At 39.3% G+C, this 22,009-nt stretch overlaps 2 protein-coding genes across 11 annotated transcripts in view; one reads left to right on the forward strand and one right to left on the reverse strand.

Annotated features, from left to right (window-relative positions):
- The window catches only part of CHD1L (chromodomain helicase DNA binding protein 1 like), a 160,766-nt gene that overhangs the window by 62,796 nt on the left and 75,961 nt on the right, over window positions 1-22,009 (reverse strand). The window contains exon 1 of one of the 7 annotated variants that reach the window (XM_021089966.1): window positions 1,331-1,594. The exons of the other annotated variants lie outside the window; for them this stretch is intronic. The gene's annotated coding sequence lies outside the window, so the exon portion shown is untranslated. Of the gene's footprint in view, window positions 1-1,330; window positions 1,595-22,009 lie in introns of those variants that run through there. 7 annotated transcript variants of the gene reach the window in all.
- The window catches only part of FMO5 (flavin containing monooxygenase 5), a 35,976-nt gene continuing 22,977 nt past the window's right edge, over window positions 9,011-22,009 (forward strand). The window contains exons 1-3 of one of the 4 annotated variants that reach the window (XM_005653075.3): window positions 9,011-9,132; window positions 9,627-9,798; window positions 20,397-20,585. In XM_005653075.3, the coding sequence (XP_005653132.1) occupies window positions 9,664-9,798; window positions 20,397-20,585 (324 nt within the window). In that variant the 5' untranslated portion in view covers window positions 9,011-9,132; window positions 9,627-9,663. Of the gene's footprint in view, window positions 9,466-9,626; window positions 9,799-20,396; window positions 20,586-22,009 lie in introns of all 4 variants that reach the window. The other 3 variants (XM_001928594.4, XM_005653074.3, XM_005653073.3) reach the window with 3 other exon arrangements.

Below are 22,009 nucleotides of genomic sequence, written 5' to 3' on the forward strand. Positions count from 1 at the left end.
GCAAACCATTTACAGAAATTTTGAATTGTTCTGTAGCTTTTTTTTTTTTTTTTTTTTTTTTTGCATGCCCGGAGGTATGCGGAGTTCCTAGGCCAGGAATCAGATCTCAGCCACAGTTGCCACCTAAGCCACAGCTGAGGCAATGCCAGATCCTTAATCCACTGTGCCAGGCCATGGATCAGAATCTGCCTCCCAGTGCTCCTGCCGATCCCTTTGCACCACAGCATGAACTTCTTTTAATGAAATTAAATCCATAATTTATAACATTCCAACAACAAAAACACCAGATCCAGATGGCTACCTTGGTAAATGCTACCAAACTTTTAAGGGAAAAGATGAATAATTCTACCCAAAATCTTTCAAAGAAGCCAGCATAACCTTGATACCAAAACTCATCACGAGTATTACAAGAAAAAAAAATCAGAGTAATATTTCATAAGAATATAGATGAAAAAAATTCCAAATGAAATATTAACAAATCAAGTACAGTGTTATGTGAGAACTATACACACCATGGTCTTGTGAGTTTATTCCAGAAAGACATCGTTGGCTTAACATTTAAAAAAATCATTCAGTTCCAAACAATCCAAAAATTTATATGGAACCAAAAAAGACCCAGAATTGCCAAAGCGATTCTGAGAAACAAAAACCAAGCAGGAGGCATAACTTTCCCAGACTTCAGGCACTATTACAAAGCCACAGTCACCAAGACAGTGTGATACTGGTACCAAAACAAACATACAGACTAATGGAACAGAATATAGGACCCAGAAATAAACCCAGACATCTATGGTCAATTAATTTTGACAAGGGAGGCAAGAACATAAAATGGGAAAAAGACAGTCTTTTCAGCAAGTATTGCTGGGAAACCTGGACAGCTGCATGCAAATAATGAAACTAAAACACACCCTCACACCATGCATAAAAAATAAACTCAAAATGGTTAAAGACTTAAATGTAAGACTGAAGGACATAAGCCTGGGCCTTGTTAACATCTCCCTTGGAGGCATGGGTGGAGAATGAAGGACCCAAGCCTGAGCCTTGTTAACATTCCTCAGCACTGGTGTAATGTAATCAACTGGGCACTTAAGCCTCCAGCCCGCCACCAACCTCCTTAGAGAACAAAGTTAGCTGATAAGGAGAACTGCAGTTGCTACGTGGTTACTCGTCTGATTACCTCTTTGGCGCTGGCATAAGCTGCCTGCTTGAAGTCAGGAAATACAGCCCTTACACTAAATCATTACTGTTTAACCTAAACGTTATTACTAGATAAGGTTTAAAGTAATTTAAGCGCCACTTTGCTTCTGTACCCCTGCTTATGCATGCATACCTCCTCCCCACCTGGATGTAAGTTTGCCTTTGTAAACGCAGTCCGTTTCTTTGTTTGGGGCTTCATACTCAAGCTGCTTTTAAAAGGCAGTGTGTGGCAATAGCCAGTAATAAGGACTCCTAATTTGTTTTTTCTCTGTTGGAGTGGTCTCTGAGTGGTCTCTGTTCTTTCACGGCACAACACAAGACACCATCAAACTCCTGGAAGAGAACATCGGCAAAACATTCTCTGAGATCAATCTTACAAATGTTTTCTCAGGTCAGTCTCCCAAAGCAACAGAAATAAAAGCAAAAATAAACTAAAGGGACCTAATCAAACTGACAAGCTTGCACAGCAATGGAAACCAAAAAGAAAACAAAAAGACAACTTACCGAATGGTAGAAAATAATTTCAAATGATGCAACTGACAAGGGTTTAACCTCTAAAATATGCAAGCAATTTACACAACTCAACAGCAAAAAAGCCAACAACCTAACTGAAAAATAGGCAAAAGACCTGAAGAGACATTTCTCCAAAGAAGATAAACAGATGGCCAACAAGCACATGAAAAAATGCTCAACATCCCTGATTATTAGAGAAATGCAAATCAAAACTACTATGAGATACCACCTCACACCAGTCAGAATGGCCAACATCAATAAGTCCACAAATAGCAAATGCTGGAGGGGGTGTGAAGAAAAGGGAACCCTTCTGCATTGTTGGTGGGAATGTAAACTGGTACAGCCACTATGGAGAACAGTATGAAGGTACCTTAGAAATCTATACATAGAACTACCATATGACCCAGCAATCCCACTCTTGGGTATACATTCAGACAAAACTATAATTCAAAAATAAATTGTATTGGGGAAATAACGATTAAAAATTTTTTAAAATAAAAGTAAAATAACAAAAATAAAAAATCATTCCGTTCCCACTGTGGAACAATAGGATCTGCAAAGTCTCTGCAGTGCCAGGACGCGGGTTCCATCTTCAGCCAACTGGGATGCAACTGTAGCACGGATCTGATCCCTGGCCCAGGAACTCCATATGCCTTGGGGTGGCCAAAAAAGAAAACCAAACAAATAAATAAATAATGAAAATCATTTAATATAATTTAAACAATGTGATCATCTTAAAACATACAGGAAAAACCTTTTATAAAATTCAAAACTTATTCATAATAAAAAACTATTAGTTGACTAAGAATGGACAGTTCCCCAATTTAATAAGATTATTTACCTAAAACATACAAATAACATCACACTTAATGGTGAAATAGTGAATGCTCCCCCCTAACCAGACAAGGATACCTGTTACCGCCACTTCTTTTCAACATTGTACTGGAGTTCCTGCCAGTACGATAAGGAGAGAGAAAAAAAAAATGAAAAAAATTTTAAATTGCAAAGGAAATGGTAAAACTATCTTTATTCATAAATGACATGATTGTGTAAACTACTGGAATAAGTGAATTTAGCAAGGCCATGTGATACAAAGTGAATATATATCAACTGTATTTCTTTATATACGTGAACAAACACTTAGTATACGAATTGTATAAATAATACCATTTACGGAGTTCCTGTCATGGCACAGCGGAAATGAATCCGACTAGGAACCATGAGGTTGTGGGTTTGATCTCTGGCCTTGCTCAGTAGGTTAAGGATCTGGCATTGCCGTGAGCTGTGGTGTAGGTGGCAGACGAGGCTCAGATCCACTGTGGCTGTGGTGTAGGCCAGGGGCTACAGCTCCGATTAGACCCCTAGCCTGGGAACCTCCATATGCCACGGGTGCAGCCCTAAAAAGCAAAAACAAACAAACAAAAATATCATTTACAATAGGATTTAAAAATAAAGTATATAGGATTAAATAAAATGGATAAGATTTAGAGTGAAAATTACAACATTATAAGAAGAAATCAAAGACCTGATAAGAGAAAAAAATGGCCTATTTCACAGATTGGAAGATTAAATTGTTCCGATGTCAGTTCTACCCAATTGGTCTATACATTCAATGCAATCCTAATAAAAATCCCCAGCAGGCTCTTTTTTTTTTTTTTTTTTTTTGGTAGAAATTGACAGGTTAATTTTAAAATATAAGTGGAATTGCAAAAAACCTAGAATAGTCAAAATCATTTTTTAAAGATTTTACTTTATTTTAAATAAGCACAAAGATAGAGGATTTCTACTACCTATTTTCGCATTTTACTATAAAGGTAAGTAATAAAGTATGGCATAAGCATAAGGGTAAACAAATAGATTAATGGAACAGAATAGCATCCAGATATAGGCTCACACATATATAGTTACTTGACCAATAACAAAGATACCAAATATTAATTCAAGGAGAAAGAAAAATCTTAGAATAAATGATGTTGGAAGAACACAGCATCCAGATAGGAAAAAAAAAAACAACAACAAAAATAAGCCTTGACTCTTACACTCATACCACTCACAGAAATTAATTTAAAATGGATTGCAAATCTAAATGTGAAAGCTAAAATATAAATCTTTGAGTAAGAAACACAGGAGACTGTATGTGCTTGGAGTAGGTAAAGATTTCTAAAATGAGATCAAAAAGCACTAACCATAAAGGAAAAAATGATAACGTAGACTTTATCCAAATTTAAAACTTCTGCTCATCAAAAAACTCAAGAAAGTGAAAAGTGGAGTTCCCTTGTGGTACAGTGGGTTAAAGTTCTGGCATTGTCGCTGCAGTGGTTCAGGTCACTGGTGTGGTGCATTTTCGATCCCTGGCCCAGGAAGTTTCACATGCCAGGAGCTCGACCAAAGGAAAAAAAAAAAAAGTACATATATCTGCAAAGGATTTATAACAAGATCATACAAAGAACTCTTACAACTCAATGATTAGAAGACAACCCAGCTTTTCAAAAATAGGTGAAAGGTTTTCACAAACACTTTGCAAAGAAGATACACAAGGGCCAAGAAATTAAATTGAAAGAGGTTCATCATTAGTAAAGAGGGAAATTCAAATGAAAAACACCATAGAGATTATCACATACCCACAAGAATGGCTAACAATAGCAAATACTGAAAGGTTATGGAGCTAGTGGAACTTTTCTGCATTGCTAGTGAGGGTGTAAAATGGTACAACTTCTTTTGAAAACTTTTTGGCAGTTTCAACTAAAGTTAAACCTATACCTACCCTAGACCCAGCAATTCCATGCTTAGGCACACAAGGAAAATGAGAGCAGATGTTCACAAAAAAAGACTTATTCAAGAATAAAACACCTTCTCCATAACACCAAAAAGTGGAAATAACCCAAATGTTCATCAATAGGAGAATGGATAATAAACAAACTACATATTCATACTATCAAAAAGAGAAACCTACTGATAGATGCAACTACTCGGATAAATGTTAAAAATACCCGGTTGTGTAATGATTCCAAGCACAGTGAGTGCATACTGTATAATTCTATTTATATGAAGTTTGGGAACAAATGAAACTACCAGATGTTAATTAGACTTACTGTGGTGATCATTTCACAATGCGTACAAATATCATATTGTAAACCAATATCATATGTGGGTTTACAAGTGTTATACCCCTTAAACTAATCTGTTATATGTCAAATGTACCTCAGTAATAAAAAAACAGGATTTCTCTTGCAGTGCAGCAGGTTAAGGACCCAGTATTGTCACCGCAGTGCCTCGATTCCTGCTGTGACATGGGTTCAATCCCTGGCCCCAGGAACTTCCACGTGCCGTGGACTTGGCCAAAAAAGGAACTATGGTGATAGAAATAAAGGTAATGCTTCCATCTGGAGGTGAATATTGGCTGAGAAAGTACACAAGAAAGTTGTATGACACCCCTGCTTCACATCCATCATACCAGTCATTTTACCTCTGAACCATAGCCAGTATTATCTGCTTCTCATGACTTCCACTGTCCCCAGCCCAGTCCATGCCTCCCTGATCTGGTCTGTGATGTGAAAGCCAGAAGGACCCTGTGCCTGCGGAGTGGTTGGGAAAATAAGAGCCCCCAGAGACTCCTCAGGTATGAGTGTTGTTCTTCTGTATGTGAATGAGTCAGAACCACTACCAGAAAACTCTCATTCCCTTCTGATCCAGAAATATGATTTTAACTGATTTTTTGTGCTATTTTAAAGATTCCATAGGTTTTTATGACATTTCCAGTGCTTTAACCATCAAAAGTGAGTGTTTCTGGAGTTCCCTTGTGCTACAGCAGGTTAAGGATCTGGTGTTGTTACTGCATCAGCTTAGGTCGCTGCTGTGCCACTGGTCTGATCTCTGGCCCAGGAACTGCCACTTGCCACAGGCACAGCCAAAAAAAAAAAAAAAAAAAAGTGTGTTTCTATGGGAAGATGTGTTTCGATTTTCAACAACTAATTACAATGAACTTTTTAGAACTCTATTATTTCTTCACTGGAGATTTTCCTCTTGTTTTTTTTTTTTTTTTTATGGTGTTTTCAAGTATCTTTAAATCTTTTTAATGGGTATATATTCCATGTTTTCAATCGTCATTGAAAATCACAAGGGGCAAGGCCTCCCACTGCTTTTTTTTTTTGTTCTGTAAGAGCTCAGCGTGAAGCACTGGACCCATAGGAAGCACAATCAGCATGGCTGCTTCACTGATAGTTCATCTCAAATAAACAGATTTACAGAAGGAATCTTTCAGATTAGTTTGTTTTTGAACAAATCCCGGTATCCTCATCTTGTGCAAGTGCTTATCATTTCTGTATTGGTTTCTTACAGCTCCTCTAACATAATACCACAAACTTAGTGGCTTCAAACAATAAAAATTTAATCTTTTACATTTTTGGAGAACTGAAGCCCAAAATGGTTTTCTCTGGGTCAAAATCATAGTGTCCACAGGGCTATGCTGCCTCAGAGATTTTTAAGGGAGAATCTATTTCCTTAATGTTTCCAGCTTCTAAAACTGCATTCCTTGCACCCTTTGGTTCTTGGACCCTTCCTCCACCTTCAAAGCCTGCAGAGTATCATCTTGCTTCAGTTGTTCACGTGTCCTTTTTTTTTTTTTTTTTTTTTTTTTTTGTCTTTTTATGTTTTTAGGACCGCACCTGCAGGTCCTGTAGCTGCCAGCCTATACCACAGGCACAGCAACTCGGGATCCAAGCCGCATCTGCAACCTACACCACAGCTCATGGCAACACCTGATCCTTAATCCACTAAGCGAGGCCAGGGATTGAACCCATATCCTCATGGATGCTAGTTGGGTTCGTTGATTGCTGAGCCATGATGGGATCTCAAGTTTACATGTCCTTCTGTCTCTATAGTCCAATCTCCCTAACCCTCCCTTTTATAAGGATGCTTGTAATTACATTAGGCCTAGCTGGATAATCTCCCCATCTGAAGATCTTTACTTTAATTACCTGAAAAGTACCTTTTGTAATAGAAGGTAACATTCACAGGTTCTTTAGATTAGAACATATCTCTCTTTGGGGCCCATATATTCAGCCAAACATATTTGCCAAATTTAAAAGTAAGTAAGGAGTTCCCACTGTGGCACAATGAGATCAGCATCAATTCTGCAGGACCAGGTCGCAGGTTCAATCCCCAGCTCAGCACAATGGTTTAAAGGATCCAGCATTGGAGTTCCCATAGTGACTCAGAGAAAACGAATCTGACTAGTAACCATGAGGATGCAGGTTGGATCCCTGGCCTCACTCAGTGGTTAAGGATCTGGCATTGCCGTGAGCTGTGGTGCAGGCCACAGTCGAGGCTCAGATCTGGCATTGCTGTGCCTATGACTTTGGCCAGCGGCTACAGCTCCAATTCGACCCCTATCCTGGAACCTCCATATGCTGTGGGTACAGCCCTAAAAAGACAAAAATACATTAACAATTTTTTTAAAAAAGGATCCAGCATTGCCGTAGCTTCCACAGCTACAATGTAGGTTGCAATGGCAGCTCAGATCTGATCCCTGGCCTGGGAACTCCGTATGCTGTGGGGTGACCAAAAAAAGAAAAAAAATTAATTATATGGAATTCCCTGGTGGCTCAGTGGGTTAAGAGTCCAGCATTGTCACTGCTGTGGTGAGAGTTCAATCCCTGGCCCGGGAACCTCCACATGCCACAGGCAAGGCCAAAAAAAAAAAAAAAAAAGTAATTAATTACGAAACAATTAAAGTAGTAGTTCATAAAAATAAAATTGCATTTTAAAATATTGTTTTAAAAGTAATTCTTGCATTGTTCTGAAATTGTAAAAGTGATTCAGTAGGGAGATATTAATATTCAGTTTATTAAAGTATTCATAAGTTTTCTCATAACTAGGCATCTCTAGGACATTGAAAATTATCCAATTTACAAATAATTCATTTACAAATAATGTGTAAAATGGTTACATTAAAACACTCTCTTCAGGAGTTCCCATCATGGCGCAGTGGTTAACGAATCCGACTAGGAATCATGAGGTTGCGGGTTCAATCCCTGGCCTTGCTCAGTGGGTTAAGGATCCAGTGTTGCCGTGAGCTGTGGTGTAGGTTGCCGACGTGGCTCGGATCTCACTTTGCTGTGGCTGTGGCGTAGGCTGGCGGCTACAGCTCTGATTAGACCTCTAGCCTGGGAACCTCCATATGCTGTGGGAGCGGCCTCAGAAAAGACAAAAACAAAAAACAAACAAAAAAAATACTCTCTTCAGAATTTTATACTAAAAGAACTATTACAGTGCCAGTTCACATTTATGACTGAAAGCTTTTTTTAATCTTTAAAAAGTTATAGGTCCAAAGAATACTGATACTCATATTAATTAGGGTTGTCTAAACAGCTGTAAAAAGAAAAATTAAAAATTCAGTAGCATAAACAAAACAGCAGTTTACTTATCTCTCATGCAACAGCCCAAGGTGAACAGATCCAGATTAGAAGATCCAGGCATTTAGGGCCCCAGTCTGGTGGTGGTCTTACTATCTGCAATACATAGTTCCAAAGGTTGCTCTGGTTATCAATAGTCTAGGCTCCAGGCAGGAAGAGAGAGCAGAAGTGCAGGGCAAACCATTGCCTTTTGAATAGGTTAAGCAGAACGTGCCTTTTCACCTCGTCTACCTTCCTTATATGAGACTTAGTCATAGGGCCATATGCAGCTGCAAGGGCAACTGGAAGATCCTGTTGCTACTTGGGCATCCCCATCCCATCTGTAGTCCTATTATGCTGTGATGAAGAGTTGCCAGTGTCTGACACCTCTCTTGCCACTAAAATTCTGAGTTCATTCTTCTGATACGCTCATCCTCACCCTAAGGGAGACAATTCCAAATTTCATCCAGGTACTACACTCAGCTCAAATTCTGGGATCTCTGGGTGACTTGCAACGACCTCCCTAAGATTCAGATTGGCTTCTTGTGGTCCAGCAACTCATTAACGCAAAAGAAGTCACTCAGCTTCTGCAACACCTAATACACCATGGTTTAATAGAAACAGGTGTTTCTATTTCTTTGGTGTTCTTGTTCTTTGGTGTCCCTTCCAATACAATAAATCTTGGGGAGGGACACAACAAGAAGTTTATATTTTTTTGAAATCTCAAGAGAGATGCATGGGTATTTTTAAGTACATTTCTACCAGTAGCACAGAACCAAAGATCCAATTTGTGGCGCTGTGAGTAGGGGGTTTGGGTGGAGAGGTGGACGAGGGGGCCAGGATCTGTTTTTAACAAATCTTCTGAAAGACAGTTGTTCTCCACTTGATCTTTTGGAGCAAGACTTGCTTTGGGGCTGTTCAGTTTCCTTTCACCAGCAGGAGTTTGTCCCTTTAAGGCAAACACCAGGAAGTTAAAAGTGAATGGGCAGGGCAGGCAACAGTGACGTCTCTTGGTCGCCAGAAGGCAATTGTAAGTGCAAGCAACTGCAGCTGAAAAAATAGATTGTAGGGTTAATATTTTCTGTTTGAGGCAGGTTTAATTCTCATTGAGAGGAAAGAGGATGCTGCTGAGTGAGCGAGGCACTGGCGAAAGGAGGTGGAGTGAAACTGCCTCTCCCCATTGGCTGTTGCTGCTGTTTGTGCTTTGTTGCTTTATATTTCTTTGGAAATAGCAGAGAGTGCAGAGAGGCCTCAGATCACTGCTGAAGGATCTCCCTGTGTTACAGGAAAGACTGTGAGTTGAGTGAGATCAGATACCACAGCAGAGCTCTCAGCTCTCAGACACAGGGCTCCTCCAACCGAGGTGCAGTAATTTCCTGTGGCTAAGAGGACCCTGGAATCTGGCTTCCCCAAAGGCACCTGTTGTTACAACAACATTGATTTAGATGCCATGGCCATGGTCTTCCTTGAAAGGTGTTCACTGATGTGTGCTTTCTGTCTTTTGTCATCCTTTCCTTCCCACAGGTTACACTGATCCAGCCGGTGAAGATCTCTGGAGACCATGACCAAGAAAAGAATTGCTGTGATTGGGGCAGGAGCGAGTGGGCTCACGTCTATCAAGTGCTGCCTGGAAGAAGGCTTGGAGCCCATCTGCTTTGAAAGGACCGATGACATCGGAGGGCTCTGGAGGTTTCAGGTAAATCTCCTGGTTCCTTAAGACTTGGGATCCTTCCTAGGTGCATAAGATATTTTATCTCCTATCAGTAAATGTGGTAGGCTTGATTAAACCTGCTAGACTTCAACCTGTTGACCTCTTCTTAGCAGCCATCACCCTAGGTTCTATGCAGTTTCCTCTTTACCTAGGCTGGCAGCAAATTGGGACACAGGTATCATTTGTTTTTTTCTTCACTGATGTCTAGAAAATGTCACAGAGATCTTTTCATTTATAGATCTTCATTTACAGTGAGTTTACATCATGATAAACCCACTGTAAATTGAAAATATCCTAAGATGTAAGTGCATCTAATACACCAAACCTACCTAATACCAGAGCTGAGCCTAACCCACCTTAAATGTGCTTGGAACATTAGTCAGGCAAAATCATCTCACACAAATACCTTTTTTCTTTTTCTTTTTCTTTTTTTTTAATTTTTGGCTGCCCCGTGGCATGTGGAACTTTCCCGCCAGGGATCGGATCCCAGCTGCAGTCGTGGCCTAAGCCACAGCTGCGGCAACTTGGGATCCCCAACCCACTGTGCCAGGCTGGGGATGGAACCCAAGTCCCAGTGCTCCCAAGACACCACCGATTGGGATCCATTGCTCCACAGCAGTATCTCCGCAAAAGCTGTTTTACAATAAAGTGTTGAGGAGCTCAGGTAATTTATTAACTACCCTACAGAGAGTGAAAAACAGAATGATGCTTTGGATACAGACCGTCCTGTGTGTGCACCTGCCAGCAGTGTGACCTTGGGGGAAATCATTAACCCTCTCTCTACTTCTGCATTGTCATCTTCAAGGAGACCCATGTGACAGAGTTATTGTGGGGGTTAAGTGAATGAATAATTATGTCATCACAAATAATCAGTTATTATTCAGTCAGCCTAGAATGGGCCCTTACATTTGGTATCTCTGGTAAGCATTCTAGCCAGGTTTGGCAACTACTCAGAAGGCACAGAATCAGTTGAAGGTCTACCATCCTACCTGATTATTGGGTTTCTTACTTTTATCTCCAAAGTTGCTTAAACATGCTCTCTGTTAAAGACTCGGTTTGGAGTTTTTTCTGATAATACTCTTGGTAAAATTTCAACACCTTATAAACTGCTTCCTTGAATATAAATAAGCTATATTTAATCATAATTCTCCGACTTCTGCTAATACAGACCACATCTGTGTCTATTATTATATAACATATATCCATATTAAATATATTTTAAAATACACACATACACACACACTCAACCATATTTCTAGAGCCAGAGGTGATGCCTGGCATATATTAGGTATGAAATATATTTACATTTTATAAATGAATCCTTGAGAAGCAAAATGTCTTGGGTTGCTTCTTGGAATGATTGTGGAAATGAGAGACTTTCATTTCACATATTCCACAGTTACACAGTTGTGGAGCCTGAGGTAATATAAACACCCATTCATTGCAGATTAAGCATGGTTTACATGCTGATGCTGGTTTACTCAAGAATTTCTAGTGACTGCTCAGATCTGGCATTGCTGTTGCTATGGTGTAGGCCAGCGGCTACAGCTCTGATTAGACCACTAGCCTGGGAACCTCCGTATGCCTCACATGCGGCCCTAAAAGGACCAAAAAAAAAAAAAAAAAAAAAAGAATTTCTTCTGAGATCTGCTTCTGTACCACCTCCTGGCCAGTTATTTGGAGTCCCGCTCTCCCCCATCCTACCCCCCTAACTTTTCTGTAAGTTATTGGGAGTTTCATATATAAGATCATCCTAAGCACTTTGACATTCCACCATTGCTGCCAAGGGGCCAGTAAGCTACTAGGAACTCAGGGCTTCCATGTTCCCTTTCTTGAAACAGATCTCAGGGATTCAGTATACATTTTGTCTCTTTCAGCTCCTCATTAATGTTAGATCAGATTGACGGTGAAAAGGGGATACTAATGTGAGACATATCACTTTGATTTTCATGCTACAATATTACTTGATGAATGAAATAGCTTAAAATGAGAAATTCCTAATGAAATGCTGAGGATTTAATGAGAATAATGCTGGAAAATAATTTTTAACATTCTTTAGTCAATCTGAATTTTTAAAATATAAAATTTAAAGCAGAGCTTCTCAAACTTTAATGCGTATATGAATCACTGGAGATTTTGCCAAAATGTACATTCTGATTCATTAATCTGGGGTGGTGCCAATATTCTATATTTCTAAAAGCACCCAGGTCATGGTGATGTTCCTGATCAGACCACTAGTAGTAAATTGATTTCTAGTAGTAAAGTTCTGAAGTGCTATAATACAAAGATACCATATAGAAACAGTGTAATGTAAAATGAGGGATAGTTAATAAATGTTAACTTGAAATATAAAATTAAGTAATAAACACCATCAGATAAATAGGTTTAAAAAAAAATTCTTAAGTATATGAACCCCACCCTCACCCCAAAGGCCACTGAATGGATGCCAAAAACACTTAAAAGAGGGTAGCTAAAGAGCAGTGGCTATGTGGACACAGCAAAGTCACCTGAGGAACTTTAACAAATACTGGTACCAGTCCATCCAGATTCTGGTTTTACTGGCCTCAGTGCCAATAAACTCTCCCCTAATTACTTCCAATGTGCAGCCAACACAGGAAACTTTGCCCTTCAGTTTTACTCCAGCTTTTCCAGGTGATAAATAAGGATGACACTGCATCTTTAAAACAAAGTCAATAATAGTTTTTTGCAAGTTCCCATCATGGTGCAGTGGAAACCAATCTGACTGGGAACCATGAGGTTGCAGGTTCGATCCCTGGCCTCGCTCGGTGGGTTAAGGATCTGGCGTTGCTGTGAGCTGTGGTGTAGGTCCAGATGCAGCTCGGACTTGGCATTGCTGTGGCTGTGCCTGTGGCATAGGCTGGCAGCTACCGCTCTGACTAGACCCCTACCCTGGGAACCTCCATATGCCACATGTGCGGCCCTAAAAAGACAAATCATAATAATAATAATAGTTCATCGAACAAACATTTCTGGACCTCAGACTAAGTGAGAGGTGTAGAGATTCAGAGCTGCATGACCTCATGACACTGCCCTCAGACATTGAGCGGTTTAGCTAAGGATGTGTGGAGAAAGGACTCTGAGGTGGACAGGATGAACCCTGGTGCCCTGGGCTTCTGGGGCCAGCACGCTACCTCTTACCAGCCAATCTCAACCATGTCTACACAGTAGACAAGGAGCAATTAAAACAGGATCTCTGGGAGTAGGGACCAGGCATTAGTATTTTTTAGAGTTCTCCTGATGATTCCAATGTGTGGGCAGCGTTGAGAACAACAATCCTAGAGAGCTTCTGTCCTGTGGGATTCTGAGAGTCTGTCAAAGGAGTAGGAGATCCACTCTCCTCACTCCTCCCACTGCAGGGGAGTCATTTTTTCTCCTTTTTTCTGCCCTGATTACTGCCTCCAATTCCTTCAGCTCTACTTACACTACCTCACATAGTTCCCCTGTTCTAGATTTTTTTTTTTTTAGAGATACTTTATTTATTTATTTATTTATTTATTGGTCTTTTTTTTTGCCATTTCTTGGGCCGCTCCCACAGCATATGGAGGTTCCCAGGCTAGGGGTCTAATCGGAGCTGTAGCTGCCAGCCTATGCCAGAGCCACAGCAACACAGGATCCGAGCCGAGTCTGCGACCTACACCACAGCTCATGGCAACGCCAGATCCTTAACCCACTGAGCAAGGGCAGGGATCGAACCCGCAACCTCATGGTTCCTAGTCGGATTCGTTAACCACTGCGCCACGACGGGAACTCCTGTTCTCCCTTTCTTACATGAACTTCCTGCTCGATATAAGTTATGTGCTTAGGCAGGAACTACAATCATGGTAGATTTGTAGAGGGCAGCTTATTCACCAGTGGCAAGAGATACTAAAATGCAGGAGCAGAAGCTTCTTTTCCCCCTCAATACTGCTCTGTTTTCACTGTCTTTTAGACAGCAGTGGTTGACAGTGATTAAACCCTACCCAGGATCCAATCAGGTGCTTAGAAGGATTTGAAGGTTTCTGTTGACACACAATAACACTTTGTTGTGTTAGTTACTTGAAAAAGAAACAAATATGTGAGTATTTTCCCAGGGGTAAGACCTGTGATTCATTTAGACCTGCTCTGGGAAGCATGGCTCTCTACTCCTTGTACTAAACTTTGAACCTTTGGAAAACAGGGACAGACTTGTATTTTGTAGCATTTAATATGATGGTTTTTTTTTTTTTTAATTACAAAGGGACTTTAGAGATATCTGCTGAAAGAATGAAGTCAACTTCAGAAATTAGCAATGTGTATAATACCCCCTGTCCCCACAAACATCTTAGCTCCAAAATGACCCTGCCACTCATTAATTTATTTTAATTTAAAAATGTGCTTATGTACAAACAACATGTTTAAATAAGCTTTTAATTTTAGAAGTGTTAGATTTACAGAATTATTAAGAGGATATGAGAAGACAATTCCTGGGTACTCCACGCCCAGCGTCCTCTGTTATTACCTTACATTCTATCATATAGTTGTCATAGTTAATGAACAACACTGATACGTTATTATTCACTGAAGTCCATGCCTTATTCAGACTGACTCATCAGTTTTCCTCCTAAAGCTCATTTCCTGTTCCATACGGGAAGACCACTTTACACTTACATTTACATTTAGTTGTCATATCTCCTCGTGGCTGTGACAGTTTCTCAGACTTTCCTTGTTTTTGTTGACCTTGGCAGTTTGGAGGATTACTGGTTAGGTGTTTTGTAGACTGTCCTTCCATTGAAATTTGTCTGATATTTTTATCATGGTTAGACTGGAGTTGTGAATTTTGGGGAGGAAGATTTTAGAGATAAAAGTCCCAGTCTCATCATCTCATGCCAGTGTTACCCGGTATTAAACTAATCACATTGCCATTAACCTTGATGATCTGGCTTGAAATGGTGTTTGTCAGTGTTTGCCACTATAAAGTTGCTCTTTTTTTCTTCCTTGTCATTCTGTACTCTTTGGAAGAAAGTCACTAGGCACAGTCCACACTTGAGGATGAAGTTGGCTATTCTAGTCCTTTTGTCTTTTCTCATAAACTTTAGAATCCGTTTGTCATTATCTACAAAATAGGTAGCTGGGATATTGTTTGGGATCACATTGACTCTACAGATCAAACTGGAGAAAGTGACATCTTAATACTGAGTCTTCCAACTTAAAAGCACAGAATATCTTTCCATTTATTTGCATATTTGATTTTCTTCACCTGTGTTTTATAGTGTCTGCATATAAATCTCAAACATATTTTGTTAATTTTTTACCTAAATATTTGATTTGAGGGGTATTATAATTGGCATTTTTTTGAAAACTTCAATATAGAATTTTTCATTTCTAGTATATAGGCAAGTACTCAACTATTATATATTAACCTTATAGCCTTCAACCCTGCTAGTAGTTTCAGGATTTAAAAAAAAAAGAAATTCTTTGTGGTTTTCTACATAGACATTCATGTCATCTGTGAATAAAAAATCATTTTATTTATTTCCTCTCAGTCTGTATAATTATATTTCCATTTCTTATCTGATTACATTAGCTAGGATTTCTAGTACAATGTTGAATAGAAGTGGTAAAAGAGGATATCCTTACCTTGTTCTTAATTTTAGGAGGAAATTTTTTGTATTTTCACTATTAAGTATGATGTTAGCTGTAAGTATTTTATAGATGTCCTTTATCAAATTGAAGATGTTTCCCTCTATTCCTAGTTTGCTGAAGGTTTTTATGATAAAAGTATTGTATAAATAATTTTTCTACAAAAATTTAAAAAATCCTTCCTCCTAAATAAATCAGCTTATTTTTCCTACTTTCAAGTTGATTTTTTTTGTTTTGTTTTGTTTTTGTCTTTTTGCCATTTCTTGGGCCGCTCCCACAGCATATGGAGGTTCCCAGGCTAGGGGTCTAATCGGAGCTGTAGTGGACAGCCTACGCCACAGCCACAACAACACAGGATCCAAGCCACATCTGCGACCTACACCCCAGCTCACAGCAACGCTGGATCCTTAAGCCGCTGAGCAAGGTCAGGGATCAAACCCGCAACCTCATGGTTCCTAGTCGGATTCGTTAACCACTGAGCCACGACGGAAATTCCCTTACTTTCAAGTTTACCAATTTAAAATAAAATATACTCACATAACAGGGGAGAAATTATACAATGTGAATTATATTAACACAAGGAGACTGCGGTATACGGTTGCCTCAGGCATACATAATATATATTTGGTGATTAGAATGTGTATTTAATTTTGCAATATTACTTTTTCTACTTAAGGTTATATCATAGGCCATTTTCAATGTTACTACACAGATTTTAAAATCATAGTTTTAAGGGTCTCTAAATTCAGTCCTTATTTCATTTCAAAGCATTTATTAGGCATCTACCATATATCATATACTGTGTTGATAATCGAGATACAAAAAATAAGATATAAATCCTACTTTCGGATACCTCACAGTCATAATAAGAAATGCAGAATATCAAGTGTTTAAGTTGCCTTGATGGCAACATTAGCAGAGAGTTCTGTCAGCTTGGAGGTTGAATGGTGCATCTTACTCTGGGAGAACAAGAAAATCTTCTCTGAAGAAGTGACATTTGATGTGACCTTGAATGACAGATAGGAATTCTCCAAATGAAGAAGCAGTTGAATTAAAAACAGTTTAGGCGTTCCCGTTGTGGCTCAGTGGTTAATGAATCCAACTAGTATCCACAGGGAGGCTGGTTTGGTCCCTTGTCCTGCTCAGTAGGTTAAGGATCTGGCATTGCCATAAGCTGTGGTGTAGGTGCGAGATGCCGCTCCGATGTGGCATTTCTGTGGCTGTGGTACAGTATAGCTCTGATTTGACACCTAGCCTGGGAACTTCCATATGCTGTAGGCGGGGCCCTAAAACAAACAAACAAACAAACAAACAAAACCCTAAAAATTGTAAAGAAACTAGAATGTTTCAAGAACGATTTAATGACTCAGAGCTAGAGATTAATTGTTGAGAGCATGAAATGAACATTAAAAAGATAGACTGGGATAGATTGTGAAATATGCTGAGTTTCAAAATAAGAAATTTGGTTTTCCAAATGGATTGGTAGAAGCCATTAAGCAGCGGGGTGACAGGATCTCGGAATTTAGCAAGATACCTCAGGAGTGATGTAGAAGACAAATTCTGCATCATATTGAGGCACCATAACTTACTAAACCATTTGCTTATTTGAAGGGCATTTTAAGTGGTTTCTAATTAATTGCTATTTCAAATAATACAAAATGGATATATTTGTGCATGTGATTTTATATTATTTTGCAATTTTCCTTTTAACAAGTTTTTGTGAATAAGAGAAAAAATCATGCTCAACTCTTTTTGAAGTAAATCTTGATGTATTTCATTAGTTGTTATGCATTATATGAACTTTACTTCCTTTTTCTATATGTGCCTTTCTCAATACAATTCAACACATATCTATTAAATGTCTTTTAAGTGCTATTTGTAATTTTATATGGTATGGAAAAGATCATGAATACAAGCCAAGGGGCTTAATCTAGTTGGTGAGATCAAGAATATATTATAAGACATTATGGATGTCTTTGAATCCTAAGCTCAAATATAAACTATAGAAAATGGGGCAGCATCCAAAACTTCATATAGGGCAGAGAAAACCATACCCTAAAAAGAACACTTTGGTTGAAATAGGTAGGATATGTTAGAAGGAGACCAATGAAGAGATTGTAAAAACAGTATTAGCCCCCAAAGGGAACAATATCTTGAAGTATAGAGCAGAGAAATGGGAATGATCAATTCAGGATTCAGAGACTGAAAGATTCTTCTATAAAAATGGGATGAAAATCACCTCTAATATTACTGGGCAAAGCCAATGAATGCCCTCCACTGTGGTCATTTAATGTTCAGTAATACTCAGCATCCAAGTTTCTGTTTCTGGAATAAACAGGAAAGAGGGGAATCCAAATTGGTTAAAGTGATTTTCAATAATCAAACAAGTTGTAAAAAATCTAACAGGTTTGAAAAGTCATCATTGGTGACTAATATAATGGTCTGGGTAGATTTTACACTATTTTATGTGATCACTATGATAACTCCATGAGGTAGTTAGAAAGTTTTTGAGGAAGCAGATAAGTTAACCTGGATGGGGGAAGAACAGTGAACTACAGTTTAATGTCAGCTAGAGCAATGCTTCTCAGCTTTCAGGTGCATCTGGATCACCTGAGGATTTTGCCAAAAGGCAGGTTCAGATTCAGTAGGTCTGGGGTAGGGCCTGAGATTCTGCATTTTAAACAATCTCCTAAGTGATGCCCCTGCTGCCTGTTTACAGATCTTACTTTAGGTAGCAAGGATCTAGAGCAGTGGTTCTCAAATTACAGTGTATTTTGTTGGGCATTAAATGGTTCTGAGACTAGTTCCAATATGAGGGAGGTAGGCGAGAGAGGGGGTCCGCTGATACCAACAAACCGTTCTCAGACACCAGAAGGGTGTCCATGAATTCAACTCATTCTTTTTTCTGATGCTTATTCTTCCAGAGACAGTATTAGATTCCACAAAATTGAGGGCTCAGTTCTACATGACTGCCCCCTGGGGGCCACTTCAGACACCAGTCACAAGCCCAGGGGGCCACTTCAGACACCAAGCCCTGGGGGCCACTTCAGACACCAGTCACAAGCCCAGGTTATTACTTGTTATTCTTACTGACTAGCTAAAAACTGGAGGTTCCAGTAACCCCCTCCTTGGACCTTGGACTTCAAATGTCAGTCTCAAGTCCGTGTTGTTACCTATACTGTGACCAACTGGCTACAAATCAGAAGTTCCTATGACCCCCTTGTTAGCTTCCATTAATTTGCTAGCGCGACTCACAAAACTCAGGAAACCCATTTACCCACTAGATTACTGGTTTGTTATAAACGGATATAACTTAGGAATAGCCAAATGGAAGAGATGCACAGGGAAAAGGGCACGAAGCTTCCATGCCCTCTACAGCACACCACACTCTTCTAATATCTTGGGTTCACTAACCTGGAAACTCCCTGAACCCCATTCCTTTGGGTTTTATAGAGGCTCCATTACACAGGCATGACAGAGTAAATCATTGGGCATTGGCTACTGATTCAACCTCCAGCCCCTCTCTCCTCCCCAGACATCAGGGGGTGGGCAACTGAAAGTTCCAACCCTCTAAACCGGCTAATGATTTGCTCCATTGGCAAACACTCCTCATCCTCAGCTGCTTTCTGAAAGTCACCTTTACATAACAAAAGACATGTTTAACACAGAGGAAAGTACAAGAGTTTGGGAACATCTGAGCCAGGAACTGTAGAGGAAGACCAAATATATATGAGAAATATATTCAACTGAATGACCAATATATATTTCTTACAAATCACAATATCCCAGGCATTTAGCTTATTTCATTTTTATATTATAAATAAAGTTATCCTTAACATCCTGTAACATAAATCTTTGTCTATAATGCTGAATCTTTCTGTAAAGGGCTGTTTCAAGGGTTCTGATATACTTGCCATACTGCTCTCCAAAAATCACTATACTAACTTACACTTTCTCCAGCATAAAATCTCATTTCACCTCATTTTTGTTAATACTGAGTAACTGTCTTTTATTATTTAAAAAAAAAAATGGGGGGGTTCCTGTTGTGGCTCAGCAGTAACAAACCAGACTAGTATCCATGAGGATGTAGGTTCAATCCCTGGCCTCACTCTGTGGGTTAAGGATCTGGCTTTACCATGAGCTATGTTGTAGGTCACAGACTCGACTCAAATCTGGCATTGCTCTGGCTGGGGCAGCTGCAGCTCTGATTTGAACCCTAGCCTGGGAACTTCCATATGCTACAGGTATACCCGTAAAAAGCAAAAGAAAAAGAAAGAATAAAATGGGAACACATTGTGAACAAAATATAAGGTAATACAGTATTTCCTGCAGAACAATGAGAAAAGTATATGAAAACCCTTGAAACTTCTCTAGGCTTTGAAATATATACACTACTTAAAAGATTACTCCTCAGATGGGCAGTTCTCTCTTGAAGTCTTATGTCACTGCAGTCAGGTGACAGCTGAAACTCATGCTGTGACCTCTGTGCTCACATGTTCACAATGTCAGCAGGAATAACCAGCACTTCTGGGGCTGGTTGCACATCTCTCTATCCCAAACATTCTCTTCATGTGGCTTCCTCACAGAATGGTGGTTGCAGGGTAGCTGGACTTCTTACATGGCTGCTCACTTCCACCAGAACAAGCTTTCTAAGACACCCAGGCAGAAGCTGCAAGACCACTTATGACTGACTTAGTTGTAGAAGCCATGCAGTATCAACCCAACTGCATGCGACTGGTCAAAGCAAGTAAAAAAGACAACTCAGATTCATGGGGAAGCGACTATAGAAGGGCACAAATACTGGGATTTGTGAAGGGGTGTGTGTGTGTGTGTCAGTCTGTGAGTCTGCACAACTTTTTTAAAATTGGCATTTCTTTCAGAAAACTCTTCCTCATGTTTATGAGCTGTTTATATACCAGGGCCTTAATGCTCAAGTGGCTATGAACGCTTTTTATTTATTGCAGGTAGAACCTGAAGAAGGAAGGGCCAGTATTTACAAATCAGTGATCATCAACACTTCCAAGGAGATGATGTGCTTCAGTGACTATCCCATCCCAGATCATTATCCCAACTTCATGCACAACTCCAAGGTCTTGGAGTATTTCAAGATGTATGCCAAAGAATTTGACCTTCTAAAGTATATTCGATTTAAGGTAGGGAATCTTGTGGGTGTCTCTGCGTTTGAAGTTGTTTATCCTGTAAATGAGAAACTGGTGGCTTCACTTACCAGTGCTCATGTGTAAAGTGGTTTGATATATTCATGAATCTCACCTACTCAGACAGACTCTACTCTGTCTTCTCTGCATTTGAAAAATATTCATGGAAAGGTCCCTCTATATATTTTGACTGCAAGTCTAGGAAGCCAACTTCATTTCATTGCCTTCATTCTATATCATTTATTTGCAATAAAACAAATGAGGGTATGGGAACTTTAAAACCATCTGGTTCCACAACTTGTCTACTACTGCTTAGCCCTTTTATACTTTCGGAAGAACTTTACAATGCATTTTTTTAATGCGATCACAATAACCCAGTGAAGTAGTTATTGAAAAGTTATGAGGAAGCAAAGAAGTTAACTCTGTTGTAGAGGAGAAAGAATACTGAGTTGGGGAACAAATGCTTGAGTTCTAGCCTTTGCTCGACCACTAATCAACTTTGATGTCATAATTCCTGCTTGTAAAACAAAGTGATTATACTAAATCACTTCAAAGGTTCCTTCCTGCTGTAAAGTCTTCCAGGATATTTCTTTCATTTAAAATCATGACCATAAAAGAAAAGGTATTTCTGACAGCTGGCAAAAGGTAAAACCAAATCTTCTATATTCTGATCATTCTACTAAATCATGCCTTTTTCTGTTTAACAACAAAAATAAAATGGCAATATTCAGTGATAAAGTCCAGAGACAGTTACTTACAACCTAGTAGTGCTTTTTTTCACTTGTTAAAACACTTATTGAACAAGTTTGATATCATACTGAGCAGTAAAGATCCACACCAAAAAAATCCATGATTCCAGAGTTTAGGTAAGGGAAAATGAAGACAAATTTCATTGTAAACATAATTAATAAGACTTACATGGGCATAACTGAGAGCTACTACACATTGCAGTTCAGAGGATAGATACTTAACCCATTAGGGCATGAGGCATCAGGCACCAGGGAGGTGTCCTTAGTGTTAATACCAAGCTAAATCTTGAAGAGTGAGTATCTCCATGTGAAGAAAGAATATAAGGATGATCCAGGCAGAAGCACCAGCCTGTGTAAAGGTAAGAACATGACAGAGAGGAACTCTGAATGGTACAGGATGCCTCGGGTATACGAGAGAGGTGTCTGTATTGGTCCCCCAAGACATGGTCATAAACCCTAGAAGCCCATAGGAACACATTCTTAATGTCTCCTTAGGCTGGGAAGAGTAACACACATTTATTATTAATTTTTAAAACAAAAATTATACCACTGACTATTCCATCTCACACCTTCTTTCTTTATGGTTAATTGTAAAAGGGGCACTTACGGGAGTCAAAGGGAAGTTCATTTACATAAAATATGAGCCACTGAAATGTTCTACTATTTGATGAG

The sequence above is a fragment of the Sus scrofa genome, chromosome 4 (genome assembly GCF_000003025.6).
Source record: "Sus scrofa isolate TJ Tabasco breed Duroc chromosome 4, Sscrofa11.1, whole genome shotgun sequence".
Lineage (NCBI taxonomy): Eukaryota > Metazoa > Chordata > Mammalia > Artiodactyla > Suidae > Sus > Sus scrofa.